This window comes from Scleropages formosus, chromosome 22 (genome assembly GCF_900964775.1).
Source record: "Scleropages formosus chromosome 22, fSclFor1.1, whole genome shotgun sequence".
In the NCBI taxonomy this organism is placed as follows: domain Eukaryota; kingdom Metazoa; phylum Chordata; class Actinopteri; order Osteoglossiformes; family Osteoglossidae; genus Scleropages; species Scleropages formosus.
Genome location: NC_041827.1, coordinates 20,421,052 through 20,438,897, shown reverse-complemented (window position 1 = coordinate 20,438,897; position 17,846 = coordinate 20,421,052). Strand labels below are relative to the sequence as shown.

The following is a 17,846-nucleotide window of genomic DNA, read 5'->3' as shown; positions in this document are numbered from 1 at the left end:
CTCAGTTATTTTGTGCTGACCTGTGGCAATCTTTTCCAGATTTTTTTGTTTTACCCCCAAATTTTCAAAATTTCCAGCATATATATTACATAGATACAACTTGGTAAATAAATAACCATAACTTGACTTTTGATCTGCTTGTCCTTCATGGCTCATTTATTGGCTGACATATCATTCCTTTGAATTTCACACTGGAAGTGGAGTGCTGATGAAATAGAGTGAGTGTCACCCTAGGTACACACACGATGTATGATCACTCGGTCACTGTAAAACTCTTCTTTATTTCTTAATTTGCCTCATCACATTTTGGCTTCTCTTGCTGTTTTTATGTTTTGGGTCACTCTCAGGGTTCTGTTGTTGTCTAATTCAGACACTGTTCCAACTTGTTCGCCTAGGTTGTCCTCAGCAGTTAGCTTTTGGCTCTGACTTGTTTGCAATTAACTGTGATTTAGCAGACGCCCTTGTAGGAATTGAGTCCTGAACATAACATCAAACACTACGAAAGCCAACATAACTGAGCACTAATGATAAACACAGTACATTATGAAAAGGTGATGTGACAAGCTGGTATCACACACACACACATTCAGATTCAGGTGTCTCTTATGGGGAATGTCCACATGTACACGCGTCATGTTATTTGCTTAGAAACAGTTTGGTAAAGTGGCTCAGAGATGAGCGGTATACAGTGCATGTCTTTGACAGATTTTTTTATTGAGAACACCCACCGCTGTTGCTGCCTAAGTATTTCAAAAAGTGTTTTATTATTAGTGCCAAACAGTTAAAAGTCATAAATGACTTTAAAACCTAGTAAAATTCAAAATGTAATTATCTTCTCCACTTAGCCCCGGGCCCTTCATATATCTTTGCCTGGCTGTCATGCATACATAACACATTTTTAATGACTGGTTACTCACAAATGTACAAAATAATTTTATTCCTCTGCCACCCCAGATCCCCCCCTCCATCTCTGACCCCACGGTTCATATCCACAAGGCGGGGAGTGCACAGCAGACAAAGGGAGGGTGTGAGCAGAGTGGGAAAACATTTTTTGGACAACAATAAAAATATAAAGAGGACAGTACCTGGAGCTCCAGCTGCTGCACAACCTGCATCTGCACACGACACTGCGCCGTGCTCCTGTCGTCGAGCGCATGCTCGTTGTTAAGGTGCCTGGAAAACACACCGGACACATCTGCGCTCAGTCAGGGCCTCCTGCTTTCACACTTGTCAAAAAACATGTCGCTTGCTTATATGTACAAATGATTACAGCTGTCACTCTGCTCTGGTGGCATCGGGGCAACAGTATACACACACGCACACACTGGAATTAGACATGTGGTACTCCAAAATAAACACAGATAAAAGAGAATTATATAATCAATTCTCATGTTCTGAGGATGAAATTCACTCTATGCAAGGAACATTAAATAATATTGACTGAAATGTATATTTCATGAAGTAGCTGTAACTGCTGAAACCCAAGTTTTTCCAAAAAAATACAAAAAATTTTGGGCATTTCAGGTTGAGTACATATTGTGAATTATACCCACCCCACACCCCGTGAGATGGTTTCAGACAAGGAGCAGTCCCTTTTCTCTTTGCCATATTCTCCTTATTTTTGTGTCTTTTTTTCAGTTAATTATGTCATCAAGATTAAGAGAACTCAAATGAAGCCAGAAGGAAGGCAAAGGACAACAAGAAGAAGAGAGATGGAATCTGTCACCAACTTGAATTATGAATATAATTATGCATGATTATTTTATACGCCGAAGATGTTCTCTTTTTCTGCACGTTTATAACTAATCTAAATAAGTAGCGCGCCAGCAGCAGACAGGGTTTTTTTCATGATTTATATAAAATGGTGGAGATAAGGTTGGGCGAGTGAAGGAAATATGATTGGAGGATTTTTATCAGCCTCCACATGAATTACTGTTTGAAAATGCTTATGCAGGAGCATTTCATTAATCATTTAATCATAATCCGAGCAGGATGTTTGAACTGATTTCACAAATACCCTTTCATTTCAGTACTTCATTATGCCCGCTAATGGATCCAATATATTATATATATCATAAATTATATCACATCTTCGGTGACCATGTAGGTCACTGTCGCCAGGCATGCGTCTGTGACGCCTCCGTGGCAGTGCAGAAAGGATGGCGTGCTTGCAATGTGCCTGTCGTGTTGCATGCACTTTTTCTGTCATTTACTGCAAATCAAAGGTACCCAGAGTTGACCGGGCCGGCGGTGGTGGCACTGCAGCCGCTCTGATGGCTCTATAAATCTACGGCCTTGCTGCGGCAGTAGTGTTACTGTGAAACACGCCGTACAGCAACTTTTGCACGGTAAGAACAGGCGAGCAAAAAAGATGTATGGATGGTAGGACAAAAACGTTACTGAAGGTATTGCTGCCGTAGAGAGCTGAAATCATATTTCTTTATTTTTTTTTTTTTTAATCTTACAAGACAATTATGCATGGAACTTTGTCTTTCATACAAATAACTTATGTTAATGCTCGAACAATGCACAGTTTAAGAAAAGGTCCGTTTAAAATGTATTTCTGCCATACGAATCCATTTTAAAGAAAGGACAGAAGACGAAAAGAGAGGTACCAGTGTTATTTGACATTAATTGAAATTAACTGAAAATATGGCTGCAAATGGACGCAGCCATTTTACACTTTGAGTTGCTCCTGAATTAAAGAATTAAGCAAGGAGGTAAAAAGTGAGTAAACATGTCTGAGCGTACTAAATGAGGAAAAAGAAGGGATAGGTGAAGATGTTTCAAGTTCAATTTAAGCGGCACTGACTGCATTTTCAATGAGCAGCGCCCTACGTGACGAGCTTTGGAATTTTTCCTTTCACAGAAGCGACGCTCGCTCCCTCTTTTCATCCTTTGTTACATTACTTTTTTCCTCCTAATGACATGGAGAGTCACAGTGCATAATTAATAGGAAATGAAATATTCAAATGGCCCCTAATGCAGCTCTGCAAAGAGTGTCTGGACATGAAGAGCACAGAGTACGTGGAATTGACATCCAGGGAGGCTATGGATGTTGGCATGTGTCACTTTTTGGACTTCAAATGAAGCCCATTTTAAAAGCTTTCTGGCAGAATGACAAGCACTAATGTAAATTGCCACAATAAAACAAGTTAAATAGACATTCCTTAAACAGTTGGCTTTTTACATACCATTTAGCCGCCCTTTCCTTTCTGCGTTTAAAGATACACTGGGAGCAAGGCTGACCTGATAGGGACATTTATCTGTCCGGGAGATGGCTGAGCAAACTTCAGATGGGTTTCATTGTTTACCATTCTCAGTGAAGCAAAGCTCCTTGCTCAAGCAAACATGTCAACCCCCAGAAAGAATGTCAGTCACCTAACAAAATCCACAAATAAGTGCTGGCTCTAACACACACACTACAGACACACAACTGTAATTCATACATTATCTCATTACCTTCATTTCCACGCCCACATGCGTATGTAACACCTGTAATATCACAGCATTGTTTCCCGAAAAAGTACAATAAGCAAATTCATGCAGCAGTTTAGGCAAGTCTTTCCACCCCCACCCCCCTTCCCGAGGGGCTTTCTCTGAGTAGAGAAAATATGTTATTCTCTCTATGAGTGGAGCAGAGATGCCGCTAGCAGTCAGGCCTGATGACAGCGCTCCTCTTACTCAGTGTTATTTTAGGAGGAGCAGAGGCAACGTGAAGTCTGTCAGCGCACCGTCTCTCAGCTTCGTTTCTCCTGGCAGGGCGACACGGACACTCGGCCTCCGGAGCCGTTCTTACGCACAGGACGCGCTGCGCACTGCACCGTCCGTCAGGCACTAGGTGGCAGTGGAGCCTCGCACGCATTTGACCTTTCAAAGGTCACAGAAGAGGGGGTCCCACACCTCATAAAAAAAGGAGCGAGCTGTGCAACAAGGCGGACCCCACCCTTGCCGGGCCGAATGAAAAACAGGAATGGGATTCGGCCCTTTTGTTTATCAAGATAGTGCGACTAGGTATGTAATGTTTTCCTTCGAAAAATAAAATAAACATGCTCACGGTTTAAAACAACATTACAGTCCCATGTTAGTTGTTACTGTTGGCATCGAGAACCAAAATCTGGTTGACGTTAAAAAGGGTCCCCCCTCACCTTTCGCCGCACGGTAAAACAGTTCTGCTGACTAAACGCACCGCATTTCTCCCGTCTCCAACCCTGGAGCCTCGAGGGGCCAACAGCCTATTCATCCACTGAAACAGTCCAGAATTTTCCTCTGTCACTCCAGATGTTTATTAGCATATACCTGTTGTGCTTTGCTATTTGTGTTGGTGTTTGTGTTTCTGGAAGTTGCTGCACCTCAGCACTGGAATTTCATGTGGAAGCGCTTAAGGGCTGGAGAGTTAACACCTAAGGCCTCAGCAAGTTGCTCACATAGCGAAACAAAGGCCGCTTTGTGGAGGCTCTCCCCAGTGTTTTCTTAACATGTTCCAAGCAGTTTAGGCAGGCAACTAAAGTAAACAAGATGTTGCTATGATAAAAACACTTGTAAAAACAGAGCGCAGTGCACTTTGTAACTCCTTTTTAAAACAGAATTTTACTCAACGGTCGTACTTTAATCCCTTTCAGTTCTATAAACAAAGGCTGAGGCAATCGCAAAATGTAATAAATAGCAGCATATTCCATGTGACGCAGACAGAGCTACTAAATATTTCTTAAGAGGAAAAATATTTTGTTTACTGCTAAAAGTGTTTATGTTTAAATCTAGGTAGGGGAAAGGAGGAAAATGAAACAAACCTGCTTCTCTTTCTTCTTTGTACACCCGACTCATTTCTTATGTTTCTTCGGGTAAACAGAAGTCAAAAACGGCTTACATTAGTCGGTCACAAAGTGATCGCTTAAGTGTTTACGGTGCCTCACACGAGCCTTACAAAACGGCTTCAAATAAACTTTACTCAACCGCTTGCCTACTTGGATTATTAGTTGGAAATGTGTCTGTGTCTGTGACAGCTGCCCCAGCCATGCTCTCCACCACCCTCTCCATCCCGGACCCTTCTGCTACTTCGACCGCTTGTTTTAGCTTCAGCCCTGAATAATGTAATAATGTCATCTCCACTTTAAACGGCTGCTAATCCACGGCAACGGGGACTCATTGATCTGCTGCCGCGACTGGGATGGGTCCGTGCTTTGCATGTTAGTCTGCTCAGCGGCAGGGTCACAGCCGGGCGATGGTGAAGAAGTGCAGGCTCAGCTCTGCCCAACACCAGCCAGGATGTGGAAATGTGGCCATCAGGCCAGAACCCGTGTGTAAACTACAGCTTTGTTCCGCCCAAGAGACACGCCAGTGGCAGCCATGGACAAAGACACACTCGTAAAGACCTTCTCCGACCACCAGGCAGTATGCACCAGCGCCATGGTTCAGGACCTGGCGCCTACATGGCGGCCTCAGCAAGTACGACTGACAAAACGATTGGGTTCTGTCCGAGAAGGATGGGCATACGGAGGCTTGGTTCTGGCTAGGTTCGAGGTGCCACACATGAACAAAAGACCAGTTCTGCCCTGAGAGTGATGAGGAGACAAAGGGCTGACGTGTGGGGCGCCGCCCGTGGGAGGAGGGCACGCTGGGCGGGGCCTGGAGACAAGGGCAAACACGCAGAGGGCCTGCGGCGTCTGCTGGCGAAGATAAACATCCGCCTGTTGTTTGTTTGGGAGAGACTGCCAGAGTCTCCATGGGTACAGCGCTTATCGCGGGCTCTGAATGGCAAGTGCCTGACAGTGTCCGGAGAGGGAAACAAGTGCGGTGCAAGGCATGCGAACAGCAACAAACGCAGTACCCATGTCAGCCGTGGCTAAGGAAATAAGCGGTAGAACCAGCCAACATGCAGTATGCAATTAAGAGCCCAACTTCTGATGCGTTCGCATTTATACTGGCAGCCAACTGCAGTGTCAGGTACTGTATGAATATGGAAAGAGGACGTATGCAACGGGACGCAGGAGGACAAGTGACACAAGGCTCAATACTCACTTGAGGAACGACTGGAAGTCGTCGAACACGGCTTCGCACCCAGGCCACTTGCACACTCCATGTCCGTAGAGCGGGTGACTGTGTTGGGGGTGGTCGTCCACTGTGGAGCTGAAAGACCGCAGACAAAACAGGAACATAAACAGATTTAGAAGTTTCACAGGGCAGCACAAAAATCCAAGAATGACCCCTACAAGGTCAGCACTGGTTTACAAGAAGCTTTTTAATTAAGCAAACCGTTGCATGGGGCAGACTGCTGGGGGTCACTGTCATGTTGCATGGAAGGTAATTTCCTCCTGTACGGTGCCATCAGGTGTGAATCATACACAGTATGTGAGTATGACACAATTCGGGTGGTGTAGTGGGTAGCCCCGGTACCTGAGCTGTACTTTCAGATGTGGGATTGAATCCAGCTTAGTCTGTGTGCAGGCTGCATGTTCTGCCCATGTTTGAATGGGTTTCCTCCAGGTGATCTGGTTTCCTCCCACAGTTTATGTATGTATTTCAGGTGAACTGTTGACTTTAAATTATACTTTGTGTGTTTTACATTGCTCTGCTGTATACAGAGCTGCTTGAATGTATGTGAAGTCCTTTTGTCCCTTAGTTTTACCACAAAATGGTTAATCTGTCTCATGTGACATAATAGGTGTGTAGTGACCTATTCCACATTTTGCTTTAGTTTGCCACAGTTGCTTTAGAGGAAATCGTGTGTATTAGAAACACGAAAGAAGCGCAGGTGCAAAAATAAGTAAACCCCTTAACACTTGTTTGTAACCAGTAGCCCTGGTTAAACCAAGTTGGTAAGGTGAATCAGGTGTGTAAATCATCATTTATTCATAAGTTAATTTTCATATTTTATTCAAGAAAAATCACTATCCAAATGGGGTTCACACACTTTCAAGCAGCACTGTAAATGAGAGTAGGGAGTTTAGTGATGTATATAGTATTATAAGTAAACTTGGATAAAGTGTTGGGTAAATACTCCTTAATAATTATTGTACAGTGCTTTTGAGAAAAATGTCTGCTAAACAAATGAAAGTAAATGCATGCATGGCTGGCAATGGAAGACTTTGTGTGGCCATGCAGCAGCAGTGGACAAAGGGTTAAATGAGTAAATAATTATTTTGCATAACCAAGTAGCACAAGGTTCCAGGAAAGGTTCTGCCCCCTTTGTTGGCTGAAGAACCGTATCACAGAGTCCACCTGAAAGGAAGTGTCATTCCAAAACAGGAAGCATCCAGCTCCATCTGGCAGTAAACAGCCCCATCTGCCATCAATCCATCCACTGATGGACTAACTGAAGAGCAGCCCTGCAGTTCAGCGTGGCTCCACTCTTTCACACGTGCATGGGCCAGCGGGTTTTTCACCAGGCAGTACCTTTCGCTAAAGCACGCTACGGTGAAGGGACGGCATATAGACGCAGTCCGCGTGAAGGCAGGGACAGACTGCCATATGGACACGGACACCCAGCAAGCTGCACATCTCTCTACTACAAGAGCCTGGGGGACTGTCCTATATTGGTACCACCTGTGCATGTGATCGCTCTCAGTCCCGGCATGGCTGACACAAATGTACCACCTTATGTAACATGCCATTCTTCAGGACGGAAATGAACATGGTGGGGGTGGGGGGCACGGAGGACAGAGCACAATTAATTAGAACAAAATCCTAAACACTTGTTAATGGATTCATTTATTTTGGCTGCAATCACTTCAACTAAAGGGGACATTCTTTGATTCCTTTTTCATTTTAGCTGATTTGTACTACACGCTCTGTGAAATACTGCCGTCCCGATGCAAAAACATTCCATGCATTAAAACTCCCAAATTAAGAAAAAGAAAAAAAGATAACATTTATTTTGATGGAACAATTCCGCAGGATTAAATATAGCTCTCTGTGTTCAGATTAAAATCTAATTTTGTAGATGCAAGCAAAGCTGCACCTCAAGTAATGCATTTTAAGGGTTGCCACACGTTTTCTTGTATTGTAATTACTTGCTTAAGAGTTCACATTGTTCATAACAAGTGATAATTGCGTTGCAATTAGGAACCAGTGAAGCATTCATGAATGTGGTTAACAAGTTTTTTTCCAAAAGGCAGAAATATTTTTAAAAATTCAATTATGAATTATGCATACACATTAAGACCTCTGTTTTGATACAGCTAATAAATAGATGGGAAAGATCTATTATAATGAGTTTTTAACAAGGAAATGTCCCTATTGGTGAATGTTGCACTGATTTTTAATTTAACAGGATTTTTATTCTTCTTTCTGAGTAGGCATGTTGGTTAATGCTATATGAATAAGATATTGAATTGTTGAGTGTGCTAGGATTTGTGGAGATCTGACAACAGACGTACCCTTTTATGCAGCGGATAACTAAACAGTTGCAAATAACACTTTACACTATATTATCTACACTTGTAATACCAGAAACATGGGCAGTAGTTCTCAGCTGTCACCCTGTTGTTATTTAGGTCCTGCTCCACCTTGGAAGCACTCAGAACCTTCCTCGTGTATGCGGCACAGGTGCTCCCTGGCCGGGTCCCATTATTGCAAAGTGGTCTGTGGGGAGAGAACTCTAACTACCTTGTTACAGGTGATGTGGGACACCTTGTCCACTGCTGCATCCACCAATTCATCTCCAAACACATTTGTCTAAATCTGTGCAGTGCTTATTTCTTCTTTTTGCAGCACACTGGAGCACCTCTGGAAATACACTTTCTCCGGAATCTTGCTCCACGCTGACCACTTTCTGCCCAGCCTGCGTGTGTCGTTGCTTGATTGAATCATCCTGTTTGGACTGGGAGGGCAGTTCATGTGAGTGTTGAGCGGGAACAGCAGTGATGGGACTGGGAGCCCTGGCTGGGCAGCTACTTTACAAATCACAACAGCCCATCCCCCACCTAATATTGATACGCATCTCTTCCCAGCCGTGGCCTCTGCTGTCTTCCTTCACTGAACACTTCTCCCTCCTCTGGACTCGAGGGCTTTATTCTCTGTGATTTAATTATCACTTTCCTTGTGGAAGTCAAACCAAGAGGGGAGAAGGAGCCAAATCAGATTCATCTCCTTAATAGATAGCTGGGCACAAACTGCAAAGCGGTGGGCACTGATGGAACCGGGACATGTCAGTGGGCCACCCCACCGAACCCTTTGCGTTTTGTCTCCTTGTCCCTTTCGGAGACACAAACCACTTTGTCCATTGCAATCTGATCGCTGGACATAAGACGACACTTTGAGGGTATCTGGGTTTATTTGGTTCCGAAGGCACGCTTTCCTTTAAGAGGAGGACCCTGCTGCTCTGTTCCCCTGCATCTGGGGCGATTGAATTTCTCCACCTTCCTTAAGGAGGAAGTGAAATCTCTGAACGATGCCTGTGGACGCACTTAAGGTTTTAGTTGCAGGCGTCGGTGAGCCTGAGCAAGCTTTATGGGACACATGAAACTAACTACACGGTACTTAGCCGCGCTGTAAATGAATCTGAGAGTGGGGGAGTGTGGGGGTGCGCAGGGTGTGTGTGAGGGGAACAGGTCCATCAGCAAAGTGAATTGTTTCTGTTGCATGACAAAAGGACTCCCAAACCGCATCAATTAAAAGTTCATTAAGTTTAGCGCAGGAAGGATGACTTGCTGTTTTCTATTTATACACTGATGACATTATGATCCAAAATCTGATTATTTAAATCCCTGGATTAGAACAGGAATGTCTGTTGTGATTTTGCGTGAAAGAAATCTCAATTATTCATGAAATATAGCCTTTTTTGTTCAAATGTTTTGCTCAGAAGTAGACTATATATCATTAGTTGCACTGAATTGTTCTTTTCATATGCATATAATTGAGCTGCAAAAAAAGAAAGGATTAAGAGTACTACTCCCGTGGACGTGAAAATATCATATGTCAAATTGTGAATTCACTCACTTCTCTGCATAATGTGTTCCTTATGCCAGATCTCTTACACTGTTATTGTCTTTATTATGTAATGTGCATATGGCAAAATTCTGCACTACTTGGTAAACTCAGAATTGTCTTTTGGGATTCTGACAAATGTAAGATCCCGAGAACACTCGATGGCTGCCACATATGTTAAAGTGCATTTGACGCCGTCTTTAATCTCTGACAGGGAGCGCCAGAGAGGGAGCGCGTCCTCGCAGGTTTCCTCTCTAATGTTTCATTGAGCACTCTGCTCAGACTTCTGATGAGGGTTGGACTGACTGAGCGTGTCAAAAAACCTCCATCCCCCCCCAAGGCAGCCAGAGCCTAAGGCACGTCTGCCTTTGCTTGATCCACTGTCCTGGATCAAGTGACTGCGAGAGTGTACCTCTGGGAAGAAAAAAACCTCCTATTTGACAAAAGAGAGCCAAGAACAGTGCTCAGTTGGACCTATAATAAACACATAAATAATGCGTGGGATACACCTATGCAATATCATGCTGGGTAAGGAGCAGGGGACAATTTACTGGCCATTTGGGTGCAATTGCTCGGCAAGCTGTTTGCTGCTGAAAAGGACGTACGTCAGTGGCGGCTTGGCTCTGACCTTCTTACGCCTGTGTCATGAGAACGATTACAGGTGAAACATTACGCTTATTGCCATTTTTCTTTCAGAGGACCTTTGTAGCATGCAGGCCTTTGCTCACTCTTGGCCTGCTGAACATGCAAGAAAAAAAGGGGGGGGGCGGGCTCCTGTGGGCTCCTGTCATGTCCCTTTGGGCAGGACTGAGATGCACTTCATGGAGCTATGGCTCTGACTCAGACATATGCACTTACTGCTGCAACCTCATGATATCAACACCTGTGATGGGAGCATCCTGCCTGAATTCAAATAGCGAAGATTTGAGATTATTGCATTGGATGGAGGTTCTCTCCACAGCCCAAACACAGTGCTTAACCTTCATTGTTTAGCTCTTCTGGGCATCCACATTGACAGGGACACAGGGAGATGCGATGGTTGTGAACCTTGCTTTACCCTGCCTGTCTGAAGGTTTAAAAGGGCTAAACATGTTTTTATTTGCCTGGCTTTTGTAACAAGACAAGGCAGTTGTTAACACTGTGAGATCACTGTGCCTAGAGGCTTTTCACATGACGTTTAAAGATCATGCTTCGGTTCAAGAAAAACAAGTAAATGTGTTATATGCTGAATTAATTTTTTCCTTAAAGACACAGTGCCTCAATTAGGTCTGAAAAAACATATGAGTTTTTCAGCCAGCATTCCCACAGTTCACTAAAACCAAGGTTAGGTGCAACAATCCACTGTGTTTATCTGTGTACTGCAAACAGGAAACATGAACTGCCAGTTACTCCTTTGTGTAATATATTTGTGTAATATTTGCAGGAGGAATTGACACTTCAGTAAAAACCCCAGAACCGGAGCGCTAAATGGATGTGAAAACGCTACGTTCTGTACATCTTGTTACTGATTAGCGCACAGAGCTCGAAAGTAGTCTTCGCAGTGCGATACTAGTGGAAATCAGCCATGGCGGTGTGTGCCTGCATGTGGCTAACTAGGCCTTTCACTAATATAAATTATATTTAACAAACTGGTGCCAAAGTCACAGCTGCAGTTTCATAGCCACAACCGAAATAATAATGCTACGACCCTCTAATTAATAGTGTGGTGATCCTATTTCCATTACTGCAATCTTCTCTTCAAATTATTCCCTGGTTCCCAGGTGTTTCATCTGAATTCCCCACCGAGTGGGGCTATAAAGGAAACCCCGTGTCTTAATGAAAATAGTAAGGTACTTACAAACTCGGAATTAATATTCATCGGGGGGAAGGCCCAGTGGGCTCGTGTCCATCAACACAACTCTTTGAGGAATTACAGTTTTAAATGGAAATATGTAGGACTCTTGTTCGCTTTAGACGTTTAGTCAAAGATGACAGCAAAGGGGCGTCCGCACCTAACGCATTCCACTTCAGTCCCCCCTCCCCTTTGTTGTGGGGGGTGGTGGAGGTCAGAAATTGTCAGAATACAAAAGAACAACAGCATCTTCCCGATGTCTAAACATCTGTCGCTCAAACAGTGAAACACTTTCCCTAACTACTTCAACTTCTCCAATTTAAACTTCTGGCTACGTCCTGAATGCCTTAAGAATGTCCCGAGAAATGTTCATAACAGAAGTAGCCATAACCACAACTCAGGTCGATGACACCTGATCCAATTTCAAATCAGATCCAGACCGGTGCCTTAATTTGTGCGGTTAATGTTGAGCTGGCACAGGCCGTCGAGGGGATTCATTTTCGCAATGTAAATAAAAGTGCGCAGTGCTCGAGGACAGTTGCACGAAGCGATGCCTACCTCTCTCTCTTGAGCGAGTGTGCCATGTACTGGCCGTTGGAGGGCGTGTGCTGGTTGAGCAGCGGATTTTTGGGGGGCACTGGCGATGACAGGTCCAGGCTGGTCTGGCTGCTGCTGTGGTTCTCGTCCTTCACATGCCCACCCGTGACCTCCTTCCAGAGTTGCTGAAGCTCAGCTGGAATCATGCCTGAAACAAACAAATTGGATAATCAAGTCAATTAACAAGCTAATCCGACTTTTTGTCACATAATTAAATCAACGGGCCTATAAACAAAGCCAAGTATTAATTAGAAAATATTCCACTACAGGCTAATGCTCGGAGAACACAGGCTTCTTTTCTTTCCACCCACTGTGATCTGAAGCTTGTTTGTATATACAAATCCCAGGCATTCACTCCCATTTCATGGCTACGGTAAATAATTAACATGCAGACAAGGCGTGAAATCTGAATAATCACTATTATTTCTTGGAGGAAAGAAATGGAGACGCGGCAAGAGAGCGGGGGGGGAAAAAAACTGGAATTTACAAGAGCAACATTACACATGCGATGTCTCCGCCCCAAAAAAAGGACCCCTGGGTAAAACTGTACAAAGCACATTAATGTGCAAAATACTTAAAGCTGTGCGCCGCCTTCAATTGACACCGAGGACTTAAAGCTCATTTAACAAGTCGGCTAGGCAGCGCTCGCATGCGTCTGAAACGGTGCTCCCGAAAGAGGGCCGCGTCTCCTGCATCCCTCTGCCTGCTCACTCAGTCACCGCGGCTGACGCCCTGGGCGTGTTTGGGACTCAGCAGGGATAACAGTGGCCTGGGAAACAGCCATTTCCACGCCTGGAACAGATGTGTCCTTGTTTGCACACTGTACAGCCTTACATGATCGCACGTCATCTTTGCACTAGGAAGGGCGCTCTGTTCAAATAACTTGCTTAGGCTGGAAAAAAAGGGCTTTGCTTCGGATTCATTTTCCAGTCAAAATGATTCCAATTTCCTTGCAGAACGTTTCCTTCATACAATGAGTGATAAACGAAACCAATGTGGAACTTGAGCCACTTTGTATCTAAATTAGCTTTTCTCTCAAAAGGCATTTAAATAACGCGCATGCTTAAAACATATTAAAAGGCCCTTGAATTTATACATATGCACAGCTGTGTGAATTAAACCCAAGTGTGATGTGTGCACGACTACTCATTTAACATTACAATTAATTAAATCCATTTTCAAAATGAGAAACTGCAAAAGATGATTTGGAGGGCTTATCGTGGGCGGTTTATATTCTCTGGATTTTTCTTTTTTAATCGCCCTCCACAGATACCAGAAGTGCTCCTTTCAAGGCGGCAGCACAATGTGCGAAATGCTTAGTCTTAATTTATTCCTGTTGTGGCAAATAACTGTGAGGTGAAGATCTCAATACGATCAGCAAAAAAATATTTTTTAATTTGATAAGCTACTAAAGATTTTAATTATGCTCGTAATGGAGAACATTGGTCTAATGAGGCGAAGGGCTCAAGAGAGACAGAGTGGCTAAGAACTGTGAAATGAGCCTGATAGGATTGCAGTAAATTCACACCAGATCGTTTGCATATCAAAGAGCAGGAAATTATTGCAGGACAAATCAATAACCTTTCCACGTTCTAAGGAGTATCTTCCCTTATACCAGCAGAATATTCACCCTCACCCACCCTCTCTGTACAGAAATTTTCCTATTCCTTGACTCGAGGTTTCACGCAGTAATTAATGGATGGAGTGGGTACGTGTGCTTTAAAAAAAAGCCTGAGTGCTGTTTCCCCCCCCACCCCCCACGTGGACAAATACTGCCATCCGAAGCCCATTGTTTTAGAGCGGCCCCCATTAAACAGCGTGTCATTTCGACATTCTCAATCCTTGGAGGGAAAGTTTTTCCGCTGTGGCGGCGCATCCGCGTATGGAAGGTCACCGCTGTAGCGAGTGTCCTGAGCTGTGGCGTTGGAACAATCATTTTCCCTACTTGGGGCCTGGTGACAGCGCGCGGTGTATTTTTAGCCGGTGTGCTTGACAGGGCCGGCCTGGCTCTCCCTCAATTACCCAGCGGTCCCGATGACCCCGGTGCGGCTGTTTGCTCAGACGAAACGGCAGCAGAGCGGAGCCGCGCGATGAGAGGGGGTAACGAAGTGGGACTGAGCCGCTTTGCTCTGCGTGCGCTCCCTCCATCGCTCCTCACTGCTGTCTTCCAGCGCCTCCACCTGCTCTTTCTGCTGCCCCGTCTTCTCGAGAGCGGCACCTGATACACACTGTCGGTCCTGTGTTAACAGCTGTCGCGGTGCTGGAATCTCAAATGCACTTGTGAAATATCAGCACGAGTAATTTAATCAAATTCTCTTCTTATTACTATTATTTGTGTGAAAAGTTAATGATTCACTTTGAAAACAGACCTGCGTTCGACGACCGCCACAGACAGACAAAGGGACGGACATCTGGCCCCTTGACCTCCTGTCAGCTCATTTTTTTCACAAACGCGATATTGGTTTATCTTTTCTTTTTCCATTTTTCAAAACAACGGCTTCCACTCGTTAAAGCTCGGAGACACAGACACGGCCCTAAAAAATGTATGTCGCCAGGACACTTGATTGATCACTGGGCCTGCAACTCAATTTAACCACCGCAGGTAGCAGCGGCTCAAGCGACAGCCAGAGTTCTTCAACCTTTTCCTGTCCTTGTACCTCCATACCCAGGTGACCATGTTCAAGCAAGCAGAGAGTTGATTTAAGGTTCATAATGACATCAGTTGCGGGCCATCATCCCCGGAATAAAAAATAGCCCCGTGCCCCTGCCTCTTTAAACTCTGCGGTTACTTTTCCGCCAGGCTCGGGTTCCACGGGGGGCTGGTGACACTGCTATTCGTTTATTGTTCGGTCAGACGCAGACCTGCGGTGCACCTCTGTTTGTGTTCCTGTAATCACTGGCCTGCCTGTCCGCACCCCCTCAGGCCCGGAATATGTCCCATCCTGATGCTGAAGGAATTGGAACCGGTGCCACGCCACTTGCCAGATCAATCAACGCCAGCGCAAGCGTGTCGCCTGCCGGCGTCCCCGGCGTGTCGCCACACAGCCAACACTTCGAGCGATGCCCCGGCCTCTGCATTCATATCACTAACAAATTTGTCTTGTCGCTGTCCTGTTGGCCTCTCCTGGATGGAGTAACTGATGTTCTCTGGCAGTGAAAGACTCGCTCTTTAAAACGGCAGGGGAATAAAAGCCTCCAGCCCGGGAGACCCGCAGAGCGAGTAATGAGGTGACGGCCAGTCACGTTGAGCGCAGGACGCGGCAAACGATTTTCAGTGCACCTGGTCCTTGGCACCTAGGAGGCCCCAGCCATGTGCAACACTGTTAAAGCACAACGCCGGCATGGTTATGTTCTGTTCCCCGCATGTGCAGGAACGCGGTTATCTTCACAGGCACCAAATCTCCACAACACATTGTTACAATTTAGAGCTCATTCCAACACTGTTTCCAGGACTCTTGTGTCAAAAGATTTATTTGGCTCATGGTAAATTTTATTCTCTGGTTCAAAGTTCAACAAGGAAGAAACGTCTCATCTTAATGTTCCTTCTGCAGGCATTTTCTCAAATACATCTGTAAAATTCTTTAAATGTGTGACAAGTGCATCCATTCATCCATATACATGCACAATGCCACCCCCACCTTCTGACTGCCACCCCAGAATTTAGACATTGTTGTTATTAATATTGTGACCTGTTATCCCTGAACAAAAGTGCCCCCCTCACATTCAGATTAAGTGTAAGAGCCTGCACATACGGCGCCATCGCTGTGGCAGCGCTAGCTACTGCACTCGCTACATTTTCTCTATTAGATCGCAGTTCTGTAGGCCTCGGCCACTGAAGCATGAAAGAGCTTAGCGACGTGGAAAGAAGAAAGGTCATCAATAACTTCAAACAGTCAAGCAGAAAATCTGCGCTGCAGATAGAGAGACCGGGGCTGATAAGTGTGTTTCCAGCTGCACTGGTATTGTTCAGAGTAGCTGTACCATTCGAGGCGGGAACCAGCGGGGCAGTCTGGGCGAGCGAGGCACCATACGGTAACTGTGGCTAAATGGTTTACGTCTTGGGAGGACAGCTGCTGTTTTGCTCTTAGTCAGGCTATTTAACCCGGAACTGTTTCAGCAAATATCCAACTGTATAAATAGCCTAAAGGTAAAAATATACAAAAATATACAGAAATGACTGTAAACAAATGCAGCTGGTATTAACCAATTAAGAAATTAATAGCATTTACAGAAATGCCATTAAAATCAAAGATTTCAAAAGCCAACTCAGTATCCAGTAAGGAGAAGTTTTGGCTGTACTGTGAATCCCAGCACAGGATGGTGGTGGTGGTGCAGGCGGTGGTGGTGTGCTCCAGTTCAGCTGGAGAAACATGCGCCAGACTACAAGAACTGTGTACTGTTTGTTTCTGCCCGGAGCGCAAAAGGAGCCAAACGGGCAGATTCTCTAGCAACACAGACGAGGAGGTTTCCAACAGGAAAGTCACAAGACCTACTCTTCGCCGCTGCTTCAACAATGCACTCTCTCTAATTACACGTGTTAAAAAATAACCACGACCGCCTTTCAAAAGCGAGTTCCAGCACAGCGTTCAGCGCTTGGAGACCCGCTCAACAACTCCCATGCCACTAGAACTTTCCATGTCCACGACCTTGAAAATCAGCAGAAAACAAGTGGATCTATTATTCAGAGCACAGTACAAACAATAACATGACTGTACAAACCCTGTTTTTGTTTGCCTATTACCTAAGTGCCCTGCTCCCATTATCATCGTCTTATCTTGTTATTTTCAATTGTTTGCTTTAGTTTGGAATGAATGGTCCATGACAGCATTCCAAAAATGTATGAACGAGTCTTTGTCATGGGACTCCTCCTAAAGAAAATATTTAAAAACAAATAAAGAAATAAACTTCCTGGCTAAACAAGAAATATTGACTCAATCCCCTTACGACTTGTTTCACAATGATAGCTTTCGTGGCAGTTTGGCAACAAGGCACACAGTGATGCATTCTGCTGAATGTATTCACCAGCACCGATAGGAGGGGAGAGGCTCGCTCTGCCCCCTGCCCCCACCCCAGCGGAAATGGGCACGAGGTGGGCCGTTGCTAAGGTAGACGGCAGTTACGGTCGAGCGAAGGCTGGCGGGTGGGGGGGGGTGAAAAGAGGAAATGGAAGAAGAGGATGGAATAGTGAACTTGGGGTGGTGGTTACTTGTTATGTGAGTTCTGGGAGAACCACTGCGACAGCACTGAGGTGAGGGGCAGGTTGAGGGTGAAAAGAAGGGAAGGAACTCACCCTGAGTGAGAGAGTGCAGTGGCAGGGCAGGCTGGCCAGGCTGGATGGACAGAAGCCCCTGTCTCTGCAGGTTCAGAAGATGTTGATGCTGGAGCTGCTGGACCTGGAGGAGCTGCTGCTGAAAGGCCAGCTGCTGGGCTGACACCTGCTGCTGTGGAGGGACAAAGCCAAAACCCCGAATCAGGACACACACATCTGCACGGC

At 45.1% G+C, this 17,846-nt stretch overlaps 1 protein-coding gene across 5 annotated transcripts in view; it reads right to left on the bottom strand.

Moving 5' to 3' along the window:
- The window catches only part of foxp1b (forkhead box P1b), a 79,549-nt gene that overhangs the window by 12,405 nt on the left and 49,298 nt on the right, over positions 1–17,846 (bottom strand). For 4 of the 5 annotated variants that reach the window (XM_018734074.2, XM_018734077.2, XM_018734078.2 and 1 more), the window contains 4 exons: positions 17,643–17,793; positions 12,314–12,500; positions 6,019–6,126; positions 1,086–1,173 (listed from right to left, as the gene is read on the bottom strand). In XM_018734074.2, coding sequence (XP_018589590.1) covers positions 1,086–1,173; positions 6,019–6,126; positions 12,314–12,500; positions 17,643–17,793 — 534 coding nt within the window. The remainder of the gene's footprint in view (positions 1–1,085; positions 1,174–6,018; positions 6,127–12,313; positions 12,501–17,642; positions 17,794–17,846) is intronic. The other variant, XM_018734075.2, reaches the window with a different exon arrangement.